This window comes from Emys orbicularis, chromosome 1, assembly GCF_028017835.1.
Source record: "Emys orbicularis isolate rEmyOrb1 chromosome 1, rEmyOrb1.hap1, whole genome shotgun sequence".
In the NCBI taxonomy this organism is placed as follows: Eukaryota; Metazoa; Chordata; order Testudines; family Emydidae; genus Emys; species Emys orbicularis.
This window is the reverse complement of record NC_088683.1, coordinates 314,773,110-314,792,632: the sequence shown is the minus strand read 5'-3', so window position 1 is coordinate 314,792,632 and position 19,523 is coordinate 314,773,110. Positions and strand designations below refer to the sequence as shown.

At 42.5% G+C, this 19,523-nt stretch overlaps 1 protein-coding gene across 1 annotated transcript in view; it reads right to left on the bottom strand.

The window, feature by feature from the left end:
• Positions 1-2,608: 2,608 nt before the first annotated feature.
• The window catches only part of LHFPL6 (LHFPL tetraspan subfamily member 6), a 206,087-nt gene continuing 189,172 nt past the window's right edge, over positions 2,609-19,523 (bottom strand). Inside the window, exon 3 of the mRNA XM_065423788.1 lies at positions 2,609-2,727. Within this exon, the coding sequence (XP_065279860.1) occupies positions 2,609-2,727 (119 nt within the window). The remainder of the gene's footprint in view (positions 2,728-19,523) is intronic.

Genomic DNA, 19,523 nt, shown 5'->3' with positions numbered 1-19,523 from the left:
TAGCGCTAAGTCTCCACAATATAGCTGATGTGGTTCTTAATGGAAACTTGAGGTCAAACATGATATGGCAATTATGGGCTAATCTGGAAAGTACAGGACATGATATTCTTCTCAGCACATGGTACAGTAAAGTGGATAAACACTACTCATCCTACAGTAAAACCCAATACAAATCAGTTTGAGAAGATCGGAATTAATCATTCAAAACTGACATGGCTATTCCCACAGCAACCACACCTCTGAAACTCTGTCCAATTTATTTGGCCAGCCACACTGTACAATTTTCTGAGGTTATTAAGCCACAAAGTTGTAACTAGGACAAACATCATACCCGTGGCATACATAATTATATATAAAAAACAATTGGAAATATATGAACAGAAAAATACATTTTGAAATGTAATATCAGTTAATTTTATGATTGATAAACGTGGAAGTTCATCAGTTGGGAAATGCTGAATTACGTTCTATGCTCATTCTGCTTTCCTTGAAATAAATGAGAGTTTTTTTGCTTGTCTTGTCTATTTGAGATTGAGAAAGGACTGTTTTTTACTAGGTTTTTGTTCAGTACCTAGCACAGATGGGGCCCAAATCTCAGAGGGGGCCTCTAGGCACTATTGCAATATGAATAATTATAGTTTAGAAAGCAACCATATGTTTCTAAAGAGAGGATTAAAATTATGGGGTAAAATCCTAGCCCATTGAAGTTAATGGCAAAACATCCACTGACATCAATGGAGCTAGTTTTTCCACCCTGATGTCTGCATAACACCAGCATGGTGTCAGAGGGACACTGCTGTTGGAGGCTCTTGGCTAAATTCTGCTCAGTTATACTAGTATACAGTTGAAGTAACTCGACTGATGTCAGTGGAGTCAAACCAGAGTAAATCTGGAATAAATGAGGGCAGAATTTGATGCTTTGTCTTTCAAATGACATGCAAAACCAAGATCCTTTCTCCACTAGTGATCATGCAGCATTTTTCATATCTGCAAGGCATTAGCTCTGGTATCCTGGCCAAAATCCAGCTTGGGTAATCATTTGTAATAAATAAAATAATATTTCACATGTATACATCATGGGTATTATTCTCCCTATGTTATAGATAGGGCAACTGAGGCACAGAGAGGATAAGTGACAGGTCCACAGTCACAATGCAAGTCAGTGGCAAAGCCAGGTATTAGAACCCAGGTGTTCAGACACTCAGTCTTTTGATTTATTCACATGACCATGACCTTCCAAAACTGCATTCTGCCTAGCTGAGATGGGCAATTTCATTTTTGGTTGGATCAACTATCCTTCACTTCCTGTCCTGAAATGTGTAGGGCGGCTATGTCTGTCAATTGTTGCTATGTTTCAGCACAAAGACTGATGAAGTCACTTGTGAATAGTTTGTATATCAGTCTGCTAGGTTAATGATCCTTTTGAAGGAAAGGTGTTCTATAACTGTGAAAGATTCTGAAGGGAGTTAAATTGTGTGTACATTAGGGGCAGAATGTACCCAAGAGGCGTATGAAGGATGTGATTATTTGCAAGACATTTTTATGGAGATCTAAGAAATGAACTGATTCATCCAATGACACTATAATTTATTTCCAGTATTGATCAGAGAAAAATTTATTTACAGAGATTTTCAAATACAAACATAATAGCACATTTATATTTTTTTTTACAAAAATGAATATTGAAATAATAAACATGGTACAGCACAATACAACAACAATGAACTAAACATAACAATGACCAAATCTATATCTGGAAGACGTTTCCCATTAGTCTTACGTAACCAACAATATCCTATAGTACCATGAGTGGAATTCTCCCTGGACTGAAAGATGTCCATTTACTGCCCTTCATAACAGTACTATAGGCAAAGCCCCTATATATGCTGAGTAAAATGTTGCATTTTTGTAATAATCCTGAAAAAACAGAAGCTAAATAAAAATTCTATAGGGCTGAATAAGCAGTGAATAAATGTTTTGGGAAAAAGAGTAGAGAGAATATACAAAATACTGTTAAAGTGGCTTATTGGTCCATTTATTAGGTTTCATGTGTAGTTTAAAAAGTGGTATAACATTGAATTTTAAACCATCAAATGAATAAAAAAAAGAAAAAATGCACCAATAAGTTTGCATTTTATTTGTTCTGTGCCATGGTCTATACGTGTGTGTGTGTGTGTATATGTGTGTGCACGCACACTTTCAGGAGTGTTGTGCTTAAGGGGAATTTTGGAAGATTATACCTTACCCAAAATATTATTTTCACGTCTTTCAATTCATTGGTACACCCATACCTTCACAATTTAACAAAGGGGAGCATTCCTTGCTCGTAAAATTGTATTCTTCTAGAACAGACCAGAAATATACTCTGTCAAGCAAGAACTGCCCATGCCTTCCGAGAGTCGCAGCATTTGGTCGAGCTTTCCAGACTCCCCACCCTCCCCACAATTCACAGTGTCACCTCACGTCCTTGACCAGGTCCATTCTCATTTCATAATGACTGTTCTGCAGCTAGGAGCTAAAGCACTTTGTTCAGAAGAAGAAGTCTGCAAGTCACTTCGGCCTCTCGAAGCTCATTCGTTCTCTAAACTGGACTCTCAGGCCACCAGCCTCAGTAAGGGTACTGTTTCTGTTTCTTGCCAGAGAAGCAGGCCAACCAAGTGCAGATTAACATAGCGGCAGCTGCTCCTCCTCCGGTGCAGTAGTAAGCCCAGCCAATTTCACAAGTACCTAAGATGAACAAACAAACCAAGGAAACAATGTTTTATTCAAGGAGAGAGGTTTGCTTTCACCATAACTTTATAAGCTCTTTCCTTTTGGAGGGAAATGAAAGCAGAAGTAACCAAATACAGCATATGGTGCTGTGTATTTTATCTCCTGTATCAGCTTATTGGTTTCATTCTCCTTGTAAGCAACTTATATTTATACACCTCCATCCAAAGCCTTCCTATTCTGGTAGAAGGCAGCCAGATATCGGTGCTATCTAATCTATCTAGGTGCCCATGAATTTGGTGTCTGAGCATACAAGAACTTTCTTGCCTTTTTTTTTTTGTATTAAATGTAATGCTAATGCGAGGTACTGGAAGGCTGTAAATATCTCAGGGCAGTGACTGCATCATTTTATGCATTTATGTAGTGCTTAACACACTTGTCTTGACTGGCCCTTCTCAGCACTATTGTAGTAAGTGAAATACTGAACATGGCCACCTGGAAAAGGTACAAGTCATTAAATGATACAGATCCACAGAATCCTGTCTATAGTATGGCTAATTAGAATTGGCACAAGCACTTCAGGATCTCATAGCTATTTACAATATGGATTTATTACACGGTGTTTATATGGACAGAAAGTCTGTGTTAGAATGTAGACTTGAGCCAAATAGGTTCTCTAGGGTCCTTTTACCAATCTACACAGCATCAAATCCAACAGTGAATCTGGGCTATTGCCAAGGGAATATAAAATTCTGGAACTTCCCCCCCTCCCCCGAGTAGTTGTGAATGGATGTGGGGAGCCAAATTCATCCTTGGTATGACTTCTAGCTTGTGATAAAAGGAGTTGATTCACAGGGCCCCACACCCTGTTACTAGCTCAGTGTAGTCAGTAAACCAAAAAGATTAGATTGGTCTATGCTGGAGTAAGTATTCAGTTCATGGGTTTAGCCTGGTAACTTCCATTCACTTTAACATGAGGCAGACAACTTAAACTACACCAGCCACTTCCAAAATGGAGGCATGTTGTCCTCATCCTGGAAAGAAATGCAGATAGGCAGGCCCTTGTATCTGCACAGGGCCTCACTGATTTCAGTGGAGTTGTGTAACCCACACACCTCCTGGGTGTGGTGTTCTGTCCCATCTAGTGGCACCGAGACCATTTAGAAAGAGAGAGAGAAAGAGATTAATAAGTCTGCTCTTCAGCCATAGCTAACAGACATATGGCTTTTAGCTCATGCAGTAGAGGCTCATGCATTTGGTTCCAGGTTCGATCCCGCCCACTGATGACCGGGGTCTGTTGGTATTACAGTTGCACATGTGTCGCTGTGTGCATTTCTTGCAGAATTGTAGCCTACATTTCCAAACCTCAATGAATAAAGATATTTAGACTTCACTGTACACTACTCCTCTTTCCTCAGACTGCTGGAAGGGACAGAGCGGTGGAGTCTGCCTGTTAGAAATTTTCACACCTGAAGCAAAACTGGTGAATCTATGAAGATAGAACCCCCCCCCCCCTTTCTCTAGTGTAGTTATACAAGTCTGTCATAATAAAAAGCAGGGCTTCTGGGCCTTTCTTTAAAAGAATGCTTCTAAAACAACAACATTTATAAAACTGTGAAATTTCATACTGCAAAAATGCCCCAGTCTGCTGCACCATTTCCCCAAAGAAGGAAACTCAACAAGTTTTGGACAGTTCCACTAAAATAGAGAGGACATTGCCTTAAACTGCATAAAACAAGCATGTGCAAATGACTGGGCCTTTATTACCTTTTTGCATAATGAAAGAGCAGGAGTGTTTTAGGCTGCTGGTGAAGAGAGACTTTAAAGAGTGAAAAGTATCACCAGAGCGGATTCCTTTGGGTTTCAGAGGAGTTCCAAATACAACCAAGAGGCTGCTCTTTATTGACCTGAGGTGCAGTGCTCCTTCTAGAGTTCTGTCCACCTATATTTAATTCACCCAAACAGGGAATATTCAGTTGGAGGATTTGGTTTGCCTACAACCCTTTCAAGAAATGAAAGAAGCAAAATTATTTAAAATGTTCCCCTTCGCTGTCTATAATGGCTCATCAGACAAGCCTCAGAGCTTACTTGGTTGGCAAATAGCTGTTTTCAATGCAGGGGAAAACTACACTTGACAGTTAAATTAGAGGTTGCTGGCATTGAAAATAGGTTAGCAGTGGAGCAGACAGCCCCACTGCCTGCCAAGTCCAGAGAGAGAGGCTGTGGGGCTGGTTTCCACAGCAGCTGCAAATCAGAAGGGTCGATGTTTTTTATTTTGTTTTGTTTTCTTGGTGTCTTTTTCTGCACTACAGGCAGCTTTTGAGTCCCTTTGTGTTGTTGTAGCAGAGCACTGGGTCTCACTGCAAATAACTCAGTTCTGGAACTTTTACATGCCTCCTCGGAAATAACTGCACGAATCATCCTCCGCCCTTATCATAACTGGTCTGAAAATTGTAACAAAGTTCTAAACTGCTACCCAAAACTACCCCCAGAGTGCCATTGCAAGCAGCCTTTCCTCACTGTTCCCCATGCCAGTCATACTCAGTGGCCCAAATCTGGATGTTGATTTGCTGTGTGGCATGGAACTGCCTGTAGAGACCTGGGACCCAGTTTGATTCCACAGATGAACAGTACAACCAAAAGTCTGATTGGGGGAAGGCGCACATGTGGCTATTCTCTGTCCCCAAACCTCTCCCCCTGCTCAGGGGATGGAGTCCAGGAACCCACTCCCTTATGCCCTTGGGGATAGGAGGCACTGCAGGCACAGAGCCATCACAACTCTGTTGCAGGAGTTGGGAAGAGGGGTGGGGGGAGATTCCCTGTATGGTGTAGAGGAATTTAAAGGAGACCACGCAGCCTGAGATCACCACCAGCTCAGAAATGGAATCGTCAAATGGAGAAGGCGCAGCCTCTATCTGGGAAAAATTGCCCTACTGGAGATCAAAGAGAGCAGGGAGACATCTGCTTTCCCACCTCAGGACACCCACCCATCCTACAGGTCATTTTTATTTGGGCCAGATTGAGGCAATCCTGGGTCCTAAGCACACCATGATACAGTGGCCCCTGCAGCTCAGTTTTCATGGTACATTTTGAATGGAGGTGGCAGGTGGCCTCCTTCCCTCCCATAGAGGCAAGGGCAGCAGCATGAGGCCCTCTTCCTCCCTCCAGGAGCAGCAGCAGGGGTGACAGCAGGTGTCCCCTCTGCCCTCTAGAAAGGCAGGGTTGGAAGCTGGTTACCCCCAGGCGCCAGGGTGTAGCTGGGCTGGGGGGTCAGGCCACAGCCCTGCCACACACATTCTGGGCACACCTCGTTCTCTGTTGGGTGGTTTTGGCAGCACTCCTAGAGCAGCGGATATTGGAGTTCAGAACCTATGAAGATGAATGGGAAGCTCTCACCTCTGAGAGCAATTGTGTCAGGCTGTATGCAGGACCACAGCACTGTTTCACTTGTTGCATGTTTTCGGGGTTTTCTTCACAAGCCTGAGGCCTGGAAACTGTTTCCAAAAAAAAAAAAAAAAAAAAAAAAGAGAGAGAGAGCTGCGATTCTCACACAATCAGATGACTTGAGGATCTGGGCCCTATGCATGGGCCTATACAGCCTATGCCTTAATCCAGCCTTGGGAGGGCAGCCAGACTTAGCAACTTGCTAGGTCCCACTTTTGTGGTTACTCCGTAAGGATTAATACCACCCACGGTGGTGGCCTCTGTGGCTCCTGTGAGGGACCAGAATCCTTTGAGTGTTGCCAAATGGTGGGAAGCTTGGCTGAAGGAGGACCTTAGTCACCCAATCCCAGAAAAGTTGCGAGTCCCACAGTGGAGCAGGTGTGGAGATCCTTCAACTCCCCTACACCATGGAAAGTCTGGCTGGTGCAGAGCCAAAAGTAAGAGTTTAGCCTGCCTGTGCTCTAATGTATAGGGCTTATTCCAGTATGTGTTCCTGACTATTGACAGCAATTTATAACACCGATATACCCCCTAAAGGATCCCACATTCCTTTCCAACCTACCTTCCCACCAAAATAAGCTTATTTGCCACATCAGAGGGAGAATCTGCAGCCTGATAATAGTGCACAGCAACATCACAAAACAGTTAGTGAAGAAGAATCCTGTCACGAATGGAAAGTTCAGGTGGAATTCAGGCAAGCAGAATGCAGTCACTAAGGTCAGAATGTTTCTCTATGTTCTCAGGCTATTGAGGAGGAAGTGGGAAGCTGTTTTTATATATATTATATTCTGCTGTATTACTTTGTGTGTTTTAACCTCTGGGATACGTGCCCAGAGATGATGATTGGTGCAGATAGCTGGATTTTACAACAGAGAACTCTTATCTAATAACTATTGCTTGTACATGGAAAAATCCATTATTTTGCCTCTGCACAAGCATAACAACAATTTCAGCTGGGATTTTCAGAAGAAGCTGGCAGACCAGGTGTCAAGTCATGCCAAGGCCCCCAGGCCTCACTGAACACTGACAAATGCATATCTGGAAACTAATCTGGCTCACCTGTGTGTTAGTACTGTTAAAATAGGTATTAGATTTATAGAGATGTTTAGTATTTGGACTGTATGAAATGCTTGTGAATTGCTATATGCATTAATCTCACTTATAATATCTGTACCCCATGATGTATGGTAATATTTAAGTGTTTGCTTTGTAACTATTGTAGTGTTTTCTATGAAACTGGAACATTCTCCCCCCCCCCCCCCCCGCCCCGAGTCAGGAGAGAAACATTACCAAGCAATACTAATACTAGTTTGCCACAATGGGTGTCATCTCCTGCCCAACAAAAGAAGGCCCACAGAAGGCCAGTGGACAAAAGACTTTATTGATTGCTCTCTCCACACCCGGGAAGAGAAGATGTGTACAAATCCTTGTCCCATTACTGTTTGAATTCTGGGTGAAGGGAATAAAAATCCCTGACCAGAAGGCTCTGTATCACTATGCTACTTGGAATTTGGAGAGGGCAATATTTCTAAGCATAAGCAAGGGATCCCCAAGCGTTGAGCTTGGGTTAGCCCTAAAGAACATACAGAGCTTGCACATTACAGCAACTTCTATTACTTTTTGAAACCTATGACTGTGACTCATTTGTGTGTGTATGTTTGCCTGCTTTAATCCTGTAAATAACTCTTACTTCTTTTTCCTATTTAATAAATCTTTATTTTCTTTATTATAGGGTTGGTTACAAGTGTTATCTTTGGTGAGGTATCTAAGGTACCATAGACCTGGGGTCAGTGACTGGTCCTTTGGGACTGAGAGTAACCTGAATATTGTTGTGATTTTTAGTGTAAGGGACCATCTGTCACAAAGCCAGGCTTGCCTGGAAATGCCCAAGGGGACTGTCTATGACTCCATCTCAAGGCTGTTATAGTGCTTAATAAGTCACACTTGACACTTGGTTGGTGATATCTAATTATAGAACACACAACCAGTGTGGGGGTTTGTGCCCTGGTTTGTAACAGTCTGCCCTGAGGTTGGCACTCGCATTCATGAACCACTCCAGCTTCACAAAGCCTCAGGGAGATGGGTGGCTAAATCTCTGAGGCTGGTTTGAAAATCCCTGTATTCATAATACATCTTTCGGGGGGCTCCTGCCTGTGTTGGAAGGGTGATGGACTCCATCTAACAATTCCTTTTGGTCACTAACTGCTCCCAGGGTGTGTCTTCTAAAACAACAAAATAAGAATTCTACCACTGCCTTGAGATGTGTCACTTTTCCCTGTGATGATCCCGAATACAGAAAGTGCTGGCTGAAATGCTACTTTAAAAGAACCGGGACCAAAAATTCAGCTGCTGGGATCATTCAGAATGTCTCAATCATGCCTTAAGGGAAAGAGGAAGGAATAAGGAGACTTGATTTCTGCATGGGGTGAATTCAACTTTTGTACCTTGGCAGAGGACAAGGGGGAGACGTATAGTGAGGAGTGTGTTTATGCATGATGAGCCAGCTGCTAGATCAGTGTCACAGCATTGCTTGAGAAATACAGGATGCGCATTCAACCTGGGACTTGGCAAGCCATGGTTTCCCCCTCACTGTGCTCCATTTGCCCCACGGAACACCGTTACCCACCTTGATCAGATAAGGAATTACAGGCAGTCTGTTGCTCTTTCAAGCTCGCAAGAGGAAGCTGGGTCAAGAGGAACAAGTAAAGGGACAGGGAAGTACAGCAGGGTGGTTGAAAGAACATTGGGACACTGACCTTAGAGCAACAGTGACATGAAAGTCAACCCGCTCATTAGTTCCATTGAGTGCCAGAAGCAGTGGGAGTCTCTTGCTAAAATAGCTTGATGTATACGTGGAGGCTGCAGAATGGGGCAGCATTCGGAGCTGTAACACTGAAGAGGAGCCTGCTGTTGGAAGGGGTGAAGTGATCTCTGCAGTGTTCTAATTATAGTTCTCAAGCTAACAATAAAATGTTTCAAATTTACATGCTGAAATTAACGATCATCTACAACAAATGGCCAAGTGTTAGACTGAAACAATGGTACTTCCCTTGTAATCTTGTATTTCATGGGGGCGGGGGAGGAATGTTCTAGTTTATGTTTTTGCTCCAGTGTTTTCATTTTGCTGCATGTACCAGCAATTTTAGTCCATTGCACCCTAAGGAAAGATTGTTGGTTGTCAATAATTGGGCAATTTAGCTGCAGTTTAACCTGTGAAATGACTTTTGCTTCACTTTTGCATTAAATTCTCCCATTTAGAAGGGTGGTAAAGCTTTGTAAAGGGCAAGATATAGAATATTCAAATGATTAGACTAGAGGCCAAATCAAATGGCAATACACAAGCAGAAATTATACACTTGAGAGCAAAAATATTTAGTTCTCCTGATTTATATTTGTATAGCAGTTATAACAGCAGCTACCATAATAGGGCCCTGATCCAGCAAAGCTCTTAAACACATACTTAATTTTTATCACAGTGACTTCAATGGGACTACTCACATGCTGAAAGTTAAGCATGTGCTTAAGTGCTTTGCCTAAATTCATCCACCAGGTATAGTATTTTGCCTTGAGGGACTCTGTCTTGCTAAGCATGATAAATATTGCTTTTTTATTTGATGCTCTGTTGTTGAAATCAAAGCTCTAAAAGAAACAGCAAGGTCCACAATTATATATGTAGGCAGTGTTTTTTGTTAGAGTTAAAAAAAATAAGGTGAAATAATGTGTATCTTTTCCCCCCTGTGCTCAAAATCTTTGTGGTGTGTGTGTGTGGGAGGGGGGAAACACGTGGGGATGGCATGGTTTAAGTTTCATGATAATGGAATTTCTCCAAGGATCTAAAAATACTTAAAATACCTTCCTATCTAAGTAAGTTGTCATGCATTATAGTTTTATGTTCTGGAATGATGCTGTGCTCAGGGCCTACACTAGTTTTTATACACCAGTATTTACCTTCCAGTGCAGGACAGAGGAAGGGACTCTGGCAGCAACAGGAGCTGCGGAGTCATCGTTGTGCTGGTGCTGCATGCTCACTGGCCATTTGAAAGCTTTTAGTTTCGTTGGTGTTTTTTTGGCAAGGAAGTTGATAGGCAGCATAAATAATTGGAGCGACGGGCCTTCTGATTGGTCAGTGGGGCAGCATCATCCACCAACAGCCCAGGCAAGATTGGAGACAGCCAGCGAGACATTTTTTTAAAATGGGGTTTAACACTGCTGACATTTGGGGTGGGGGGCGGCTAGAAATCAGTTTGGGGATTTAGCCTTCAAGTCACAGCCCTTAAACATATACTGCAGGTGAACAAAGGGGGGGGGGCAGAGTGGGTGCATGGAACATTTCCCTCCATACCACCTGTACAGGACGTAAAAACAATTACAGCCCAAGCTCCATTAGGAGCAAAGGCTGCTAGGACTAGAATCCTTGTAGGGAGCAGGGAGGGGTAAGAAGGAGGTAGGGTCACATCCAGTCAGTGAAGCTAGCTGGCTGTGGAGGGAGCACACACTGTCCCCTCCTTAGGGATGGACTTGGAGCTGCAGTAACCAGGATCTCTGAGTGACATGGTGTGTAGTGCCTCCTGGTGGTTGCCCTGGGGCAGTCTCTCTCTGCACTGCTCCTTACTCAGGGCTATGCCTCAGCGGTATAATCTGGCCCACAATAGGAAAAGCAACCACAACACAAAGCTGCGGATGTGTCTCAGCTGTCGTGAGAGTTACGGAGTGCATCACTTTAACAGCTTTCTGAAATAAATCTCCATGCTTTTTGCATGAGTGAATAAATGGTCAGTCAAGTGAATGAATCCACAAGTGACTGAGTGAATGGCTGAGTGAATGGGGGTACAGACTTCACTGGCTCTTAGGAGAAAAGCCCATCTGAAGGTGCAGACGAGATCAGTAACAACACTGCAGGGATACAAAGCACTAGATTTTTGAGGACTGGCAATGGAGATCCCAAGAACAAAACTATTATGCCAATGCTGGATGAGCAGGATAAGATAACAAGGGGCAGCAGGAAGGTGTCCCTAAGATGTGAGAATGTGTGTTACATAAAAGAAATCAAAGAATGGGAGAGGGAAAGGGGCACTAGCTTCATACCCAAAGCAAACCAGCAAGAAAAATCTGTAGAAACCTAATTCTGCAGTGATGGTTCAGTTTATTGCAAAACACGTGACTTTTCCTAATTTCTGCTATGATTTCCGTGGACATGATATTGTTCCCATAATGCCATGGCTTTCCCCAAAATTCATCACGACAAATATGAAGCAGAGTTAATTTAGGCAGCTGGAGCAGTGCTAGTCCCTGATCTACCACAGGGCTCCACATGGGATCTGTTTACCTAAATCCAGTTGCAGGACTGGGGCTTTAGTAGTATACTTTCAACTCATACCATCCTATAAAACAAACAAACAAACAAAAAAAACAACAAAAAAAACCCACAAGTACTTAAAGCATTCCTGGAAATACATGTGATTTTTATCTAAAATATCCAATAAGTGAAATGTATGAAAACTCCAGAATATAGGAGTGTCTGGGATATGAACCTATTATGTTAATTGCAAGACCTAAAATAGGACCTTACATTTTTCCTTTTTTATTACTGTTGAAATCAATGAAACTTGCACTGGGCTAGAAGCCTGGAGAACCTGGCAAATGCTAATAACTTAGCTTTAAGTAGGATCCATTTTCTAAGACAAAGAAAAAAAAGAGTTGAGAATTATTCCAACTGAGGAATACGGTGCTAAAAAGCATATGGCAAACATCACTGATTAATCCATACATCTAAAAACTCCTCCTACTTAGAAACCTTGTGCAGCAACTCTAGTAACCAGCTTTGCATGAGAGTCCAATACTAGGAGGGAATGTGAAATAATTTAATGAACCATTTTAGTCTCTATTTTTTAAAATAGAGACTAAAATGAAGAGAGATGATAAGTACAGGAACTGCAGGTCTGAACGCCACAAAGCTAATAGAAAAGATAATCAGCTAATAAAGAAGAGAACCTGGTTGTTTTGAAAGGCAACTAAGAAGTGTTCAAGAACTGAAGATTCTTTTTCTTTACACAGTGCGTTATTGACATGTGAAATAAGCTACAAAAGGCAGCAGTAGAAGTTACAACCTGGAATGCATTCAGAAAGGAGTTAGATAGGTACATGGAAGAAGGCAACAATACAGAAGGTACAGACTACAGCTGAGTGAGTAATTTGGAACCAATAATGTATTTGGTGAAGTTTGCCCCTCTCTGTCCATGGAATGTCGAGGATTTTCTCAAAATTATCGGAACATTTTCCCCCTTGTTTTTAACAAGATGACATCCTATTTAATATTTGAAACTTGAGCTATGCTGCTTTGTTGCTCAAAGAAAGCAATAGCAAATGGGAAGGGAGATGGTTCTTGAGACACACTCTCTGTTAGTGTGTGGTCTGGTGTGACGGGGTGTACCAGGCCCATTGAGGCCCTCTAGAAGGCCCTGCGGTCCTACCAAACCCCAGGAAAAATCTCAATCTGTTTGTAGGTAACTTGTGAACAGAAGTCAGATTTCTGACTGTTCATGACAAATAGTTTAAAAATCTTTCGTTGTTAATAGTGTTCTAAAAAACATCCTGGTTTCTAAATCTCTTCTCCACAGTCTTATCCTTTGGATGTCGACGCTCAGCCAGGATGCTGAATTGATGCCACCTAGCTATTTGACAAAGCTGTTCTATATTTGGTGTTTTCCCAAAGAGATGACTTTTGTGTCTTTAGTAACTGTATTGTTTGTTTGTAAAAGCAATTTACTATAATAATTATTTTAAGGCAATAGTGCCTATCAGTTAAATAGTTCTTTTATGATCATCTCTTCCAACCCTCTGAAAGAAGCAAAGGGAAACTATAATAAAGCCCTTAGATAAACACATCCCTTGAGAGAGAGAAATTTTGGGATATTTAGAATGAAGTTTAGATGTATGCCTAGCACAGGACATGATGGAGAGGGGTGAGATATGACTATCAAATTCTGAAGTCTGTATTATACCTGTGTTGAAATATTGCCACTGTGACCACATTCATTTGGACTTGCCCAGGGGCAGCCTGTTATGCTGCACTCCAGATAACTACCCTGCTCAGGAAAGGTGTTTGGCACATCGTGGAAAGGCCATCACTGAGAGCCATCAAAGCTGCAGTCTGGGGCTATCCACTTTGACCGACTCAAACTACTGGCCCACCCCCATGGTACCAGGCTCTTTCTAGACAGTGGCCTGCAAGTGGGCAAGCAACCATGACTGGTGGTGACAGTTTGAGCACATGGCCTGGAGATGGAGGCCCTATTTGGGAGCGGGTTTCTGTTCTGTGCAGAGGGCCAACCATCACCACATGTAAGGAGGACTTTGGGGACAGAGAGGGAAGGAGAGACTCTGCCCAGCCTGAAACACTGATGACAGATAGACTCACAAGAGGGGGTGAGACCAGACTGGGGAAGGGGCACCTCAGGACTTCTCTTGTTTTCAAAGATTTGTAACTCACGTGCTCTGAGTCCAGTCACTGTGGTTAAGAAATTCCTTTGCTAAGCCTGTGTTCCTTGCTTGCCTGCCATGTTGTCCTCAAAGGAGTTAAACTGGTAAGTCCAGAGAACCCACAACCTAGGTAGAACTCAGGGGGAGAATCCGTCAGTGACTAGGGGCTCAAGAGGTCTGATTCCAGTTTCAGGGTCTAGGAAAGCTGGACGGCAGCATCCCACACCAGAAGGAGGGGTGTCAGATAAGATGCCAGGAGTATGCCTTAGAGTCCCAGAGCTAGAAACAGTGACTAGCTTCTATCCCACACCCAACTCGCTTGGAAGCATGTGGTACCCAGCGACTGAGTCCACTCACAACAGACTCTACGGGGGTGGGGAAGGGGACTGGGTCATATTGTAACACTCTCCATTGAAAGCCTGTCAAGCTTTTGCAGCAGCATGCAACTTCCATAATATGCCTCACAACAAGGAAATGCCTGTGTCTGAAGAGCTCAATCTGCCAAAGCAAAGTGAGCAAAAAGTAGAGGCTAATAGAGTACTAATAGAGAGAGAAGATGCTAAGAACATCTCATCAAGACCTATTTCTTTTAGTTAAATCTTTGAAGGCTCAAAGCAGTGGAGCACAGCAGGTTTGAGATCACTGTTGCCTTTATTTGCAAAGGCTAAACCTTGCACATTTAAAAACAAAAAGTTACACTAGAGTCCATGGTGTAGTAAAATACAAGCAAACCTCAATGAATGGGACACGAGTGTCTGCAGGATGCTCTAATATCTACGATCACAGACCAGAAAAAAGTTGAGCACAGGAAGATACCATGAAATCTAGCCAATTGTACAGTAATCTTCCAAGGAAAGTGGTGAGAGCCCCATGTCTGGAAAAAAGGAAAACTACAGTGGACTAAGCATTTGATAACATAATGACATGCAGAAATATATGTTCTAGGTGTCACCCTATCATTTCAGGACTATCCCACTAAATGCCAGCTAATGCTCAGTATTGCAAGTCAAACTTAATATGTGGTGTTTATTTTAAAGTCATTTAGAGCTGATGTAAAAAACATTCTTTGGTGGCACCTCTGGTGGATTTGTATAGATAGTTATAGATTATATCCCTAGAGATTCTGTTCAAAACTGGTCTTGGAGGTGATTATCAAAAACACAAAAGCCAATGAATAATGATAATACCTAGCACTTTTCATCAGTAGATCTCAAAGTGCTTCACAAAGGAGGGTCAGTATTATCACCACCATTTTACAGATGGGGAAACTGCACAGAGACAAGGTCACCCAGCAGGGATGTAGCAGAGTTGGGAATAGAACCCACATCTCTTAAGTCACTGTCTAGTGTGCTATTCAAGGGACCCAACTCCCATTGAACAGCAAAAGGAGTTGGGTGTCTTACTCCTATTTTTGCCCTTGAAAGTCTCCTCTGACCCATACAGACTCCCCCGGCTTTTAAGGAAAGCAGCAGCATTTCAGAAACTTTTCACAATGGTGGTTTAGATTTTGCAAAATCTAAAAGCTGTCGCAAGTATTTTGCACAGTCCTAATTTTAATGCAAATTCCTTCTGATTCTTGACAAGCTCTCACCAACCTGTCAAACCTTTCTCTGCTGGGAACTTTTCAGCTGTTACTCCTGCGTGATGTGGTGGTGTGTTTTTAAGTACTGCATCTAGCCCAGACAAAATTAAATGTGCTCTAAAACTGTTTGGTTGAGATCCTTTTAGAGAAAATGACTTGCTAATTGCTCTTGCTGTAAGTATGATCCTGTATATCTGAATCAACTTAACTTCTTTCAACTAGCAGCTCAGAACTACAATGGAGCTCTGATCTTGATTGGGGCCTTTGGGCAGCTCCACAATATAAATAATGAATAAATAACAATAACAGCATATGCTACAACAGGAGATGGGAATGACTTTGATCCTTCCCTATATATTTGTGGAAGAATAAGAATCCCTTGGCACTTATGCTCCTTGCTTATGACTGGTGTATCATTTGTGCCAACTGGGGTAGCCTGCAACCAAATACTAATTTAGATAATTTATTATTGTAGCTTCTTTCTGACAAAAAAAGCAGTAGTGCATGAGTCTAGTATATTGCAGGGTCTTCTACCGATATGCCCCAGTCTATCCATCCATCTAGGTAGGTTATCACACCATCCCCATTTCCACAGAGGCTGAGTCTATGGATGTTGTTTGATCCGTGATAGGACTACATGAATTCTACCTGGGCGTACATATTCAGCTAAAACACAACTCCATTTGTGTATGCATTGATCTGTACCAATATTTTCTTTTGATTGAAAAATGTAGATGTTGTACATTGTGTTACCCACCAAACCCAACTGAATAAAATGCACTTGAACACAGTTCACTTTTAAACGAATTTCAAGGAAAGCATCAAATTGTGGGGCATGCCAAATAGTGCCAAGTCAGGGTTTCTGGAACAGTATACAAAAATCCACTTATATGTAGATTAAAAGCATGAATAGTTTTCCTGCAGCCATATTAAATGCCACTTTGAAATTTACGTATAAGTGGGGTTTTGTTTTCCCTTCACAATATGACCTATCTCGGCTGTATATGGGGTGTCTAATTAGTCCGATGCCTTTGTCAATGTTCCTGCAGACATGGAGAAGCACTTCTTATCTAATGTACCTGTAACGCCGACAGACCCTGGTCATTGTTGGGCAGGATCAAACCGGGGACCTTTGGAGCTTAGTGCATGAGCTTCTACTGCATGAGCTAAAAGTCAACTGGCTATTAGCAGACTCATTTTATCTCTTTCTCTATGTGGTCTCGGTGCCACTAGATGGGACAGAACACCACACCACACCCAGGAGGTGGGAGGGTTACATACTTCCCCTAGCTGAGGAAGCGCTTCCGGAGCTTCAGAGTCTTCCCAGTTGAAATCCCGGATGAGCCCCTACTTGTAACGCCGACAGACCCCGGTCATCGGTGGGCAGGATTGAACCGGGGACCTCTGGAGCTTAGTGCATGAGCCTCTACTGCATGAGCTAAAAGCCAACTGCTTGTTAGCTAAGGCTATAGAGCAGACTCATTTTCTCTCTCTCTCTACGTGGTCTCGGTGCCACTAGATGAGACAGAACACCACACCCAGGAGATGTGTGGGTTACACATCCACTAAGGATTATACACTGTTGCTATTTTCCCTGTCTATCTGTGTGCAAAGTACATCTATATCATTTTGTACTTGGGGAGTTGCGTTTCTTTTCTTAAACCCACTACGTTCAACTGTTAATTCCTGAAGATTTCTGGCTAGCCTTGTCTTATATGATGCAAAATTCAGCCACTTTTTTTTTTTATCTCATGACTTGAAATCCCAGACTCACCACCCCATTCTTCTCATCCACCCATCCTAAAGATCCAGCACCAGGTCAGTCATCATCTTTCTCCAGACTGCCCCAGTCCTCCTCCCACCAAGTAGTTCCCAGCTCCCTCTCCAGTTAATCCATTTTGCTGTCCTGGCTTTGACAGCAACTGGGGCTCCCTAAGGTCACAACAGATCCTTCTCAGCCTTTGCTGCTTCCTGCAGCTCAACTCCTGGCCCACACTTCTTGCAGCAGCTCCACATCAATTCTGTCAGCCCTAGCAAGTTCTCTAGAGTGCTCCAGTTGTTTTCTGCCACCATTGGGTGTTGACTCAATTCCTCGTTAATTTCTCTATTTGGTTTCTCATGTACTGTTCCTGCCACCACCTTTCTCTGCACCATCCTCAGAGGTATACAGATAGCCTCCTCCCTGGATAGTTAATTTGTTACAGACTAATGGGTCAGTTGCAGAAAACTTGCTCAAAATCCATTAAAATGTAGCATAGAGAAGTTTACATTCCTAACATGTTACTGTGGCAGAGGCCAAAAATAGCTTATTCTTGGCCCCTGTCCAGACCAGCAGAACTGGCCTGCTAGCCATTTTATAAGTGGTGATTATGCCTAAGAAATCATCACTTGATGTAACTAAGACAAATTTGCCAAATGCCATTTTGCCTCTAGCTTTCTCTTTTGGGGGAAGGTAACCTAGAAGATTGTGCTAGGGTAACTCTGGGTTCATCTAGAACAGTGGTTCCCAAACTTTAACAATCTGTGAACCCCTTTCACTAAAATGTCAAGTCTCACAAACCCCCTCCTAAAAATGAATATTTCCAGGGATTTTCTCCTTTACCTGAGTATAAATTATAAAAGCAGTGATCTTGGAAATATAAAATTTGTTTTTATGACATGCTTATTACACACTATTATTAATTATTATTTAGCAATGCAGTATTTTTATTACATTATGAAAATGGCAACACTCTTCCAAGATCTGACTTTTGTAGCTTGTATCACTTTTTGAATAAGCCTATTATAAGACAAGGCTCCTATGTTTCATCAAGGAGTATCAGATGTGAAACAGCATGAAAGTATTTAAGAAGCCAACTCAAAGAGTTCCTCCTACACAAGCATTCAGGTCTTGAGCAGTCCAGGCAAACAATGCACGTTACAACAAAGCTTCAACTTGTTCTTCATAATAATTTTAAAAACAATACTAGCTGCCTATTTAATTTTAAAAACAGCAAAAAATATCCACCTCCCTTTCCATTTCTTATAAGGAGTCTTGAAGTTTATATCTCCTCAGTGTAATACATATGCTTGCTTTGATCTGCTTAGCTCTTGGAAGTCCAGGGGCTCCGTGCTGCTGGCCCCATGCTGCCCGGGGTCCCTAGGAACAGCTCTGTCCGCCATTAGGGAATTTTTTTCTGAGAACCCCCTGTAACATTTTGCGAACCCCCAGGGGTTCACGAACACCAGTTTGGGAACCACTGATCTAGAACCATCTGACTTCCTGAATCCCTGTCAGTCTAGTTCCAGTCCTAGAAACTGAGTTAACAACCTTGGCTGATAGTTACTAGTGAAGAATGAATGCCAGGTGTCTGTTCATTTTATTGGAGCTATCAGTAGTCTTTACTATGATGTTGCTGATTTGTCTGTGTGATTTGTTGTGGGTGGATGATTTTGTTGCCCAGTTCCACACTTTCCTTTCTGAAAGGCCTCAGAGTTCTCTTGGCTCATCTTATACAGAGTCCAATAGGGTTCCATTCTGCCACCCCTTTGGACCACCCATCTGTCTTTCAGGTGCTCCTCGGGTGCCCATACTAGAGCAGCAGCTCTGATACCCTTGAAGAGGATGCAGCATACTCTCCTGCTCAGTGCCCGGCCAGCTCTCTGCCCTGGCAGACAACTAGCACCTGTGAGAGTATTAGCCTGGAGCAGGAGCTATGCTCCAACATGATTCTAGCTAGCTCCTGCACAAGGGTGAAGGGGTGACAGAAGGAACTCCATACACACCCGCCTGCTGCACACCCACTCAGAGGCTGACCAGCATCTGTCCCACCGCACTCACAGCTCACCTTTCTGTGCATATCGTTTAAATGCAACTTGTGTGCAGTTCTGGAGGCAACTGGTCCCACCGATTCAAAAGGAAAAATCAAATGAGTGCTGCTTAATCAAATTAAATATTCAAATGAAAGCAATAATTACTCAAATGCATCTTGAGACTTAGTGAGACGGATTCTGTGAAACACCGGTTTTGGCCCTAAAGCTATAATGGAAACACCAGTCTCTAATGATTAAATAAAAAAGCCTGGGCTTGGGTTATCAGTAATTGTAAGGTTTAAATGAAAAGAAATGAGCAATCTGGCTAATATGCAGTCCCAGTACTCCACCTCTACCCTGCCAATGTCTTGGGTAACTCAGCACCAACATCGACCAATTTAAACTTGTAAAAATTCAAAACCAAGCATTTAAATTCAGACAAGGTATACTGAAGAGAGACTTAGCAGATTTCTGGTCTCATTATAATCTGTTAATTACTATGGTAACATAAGATTCT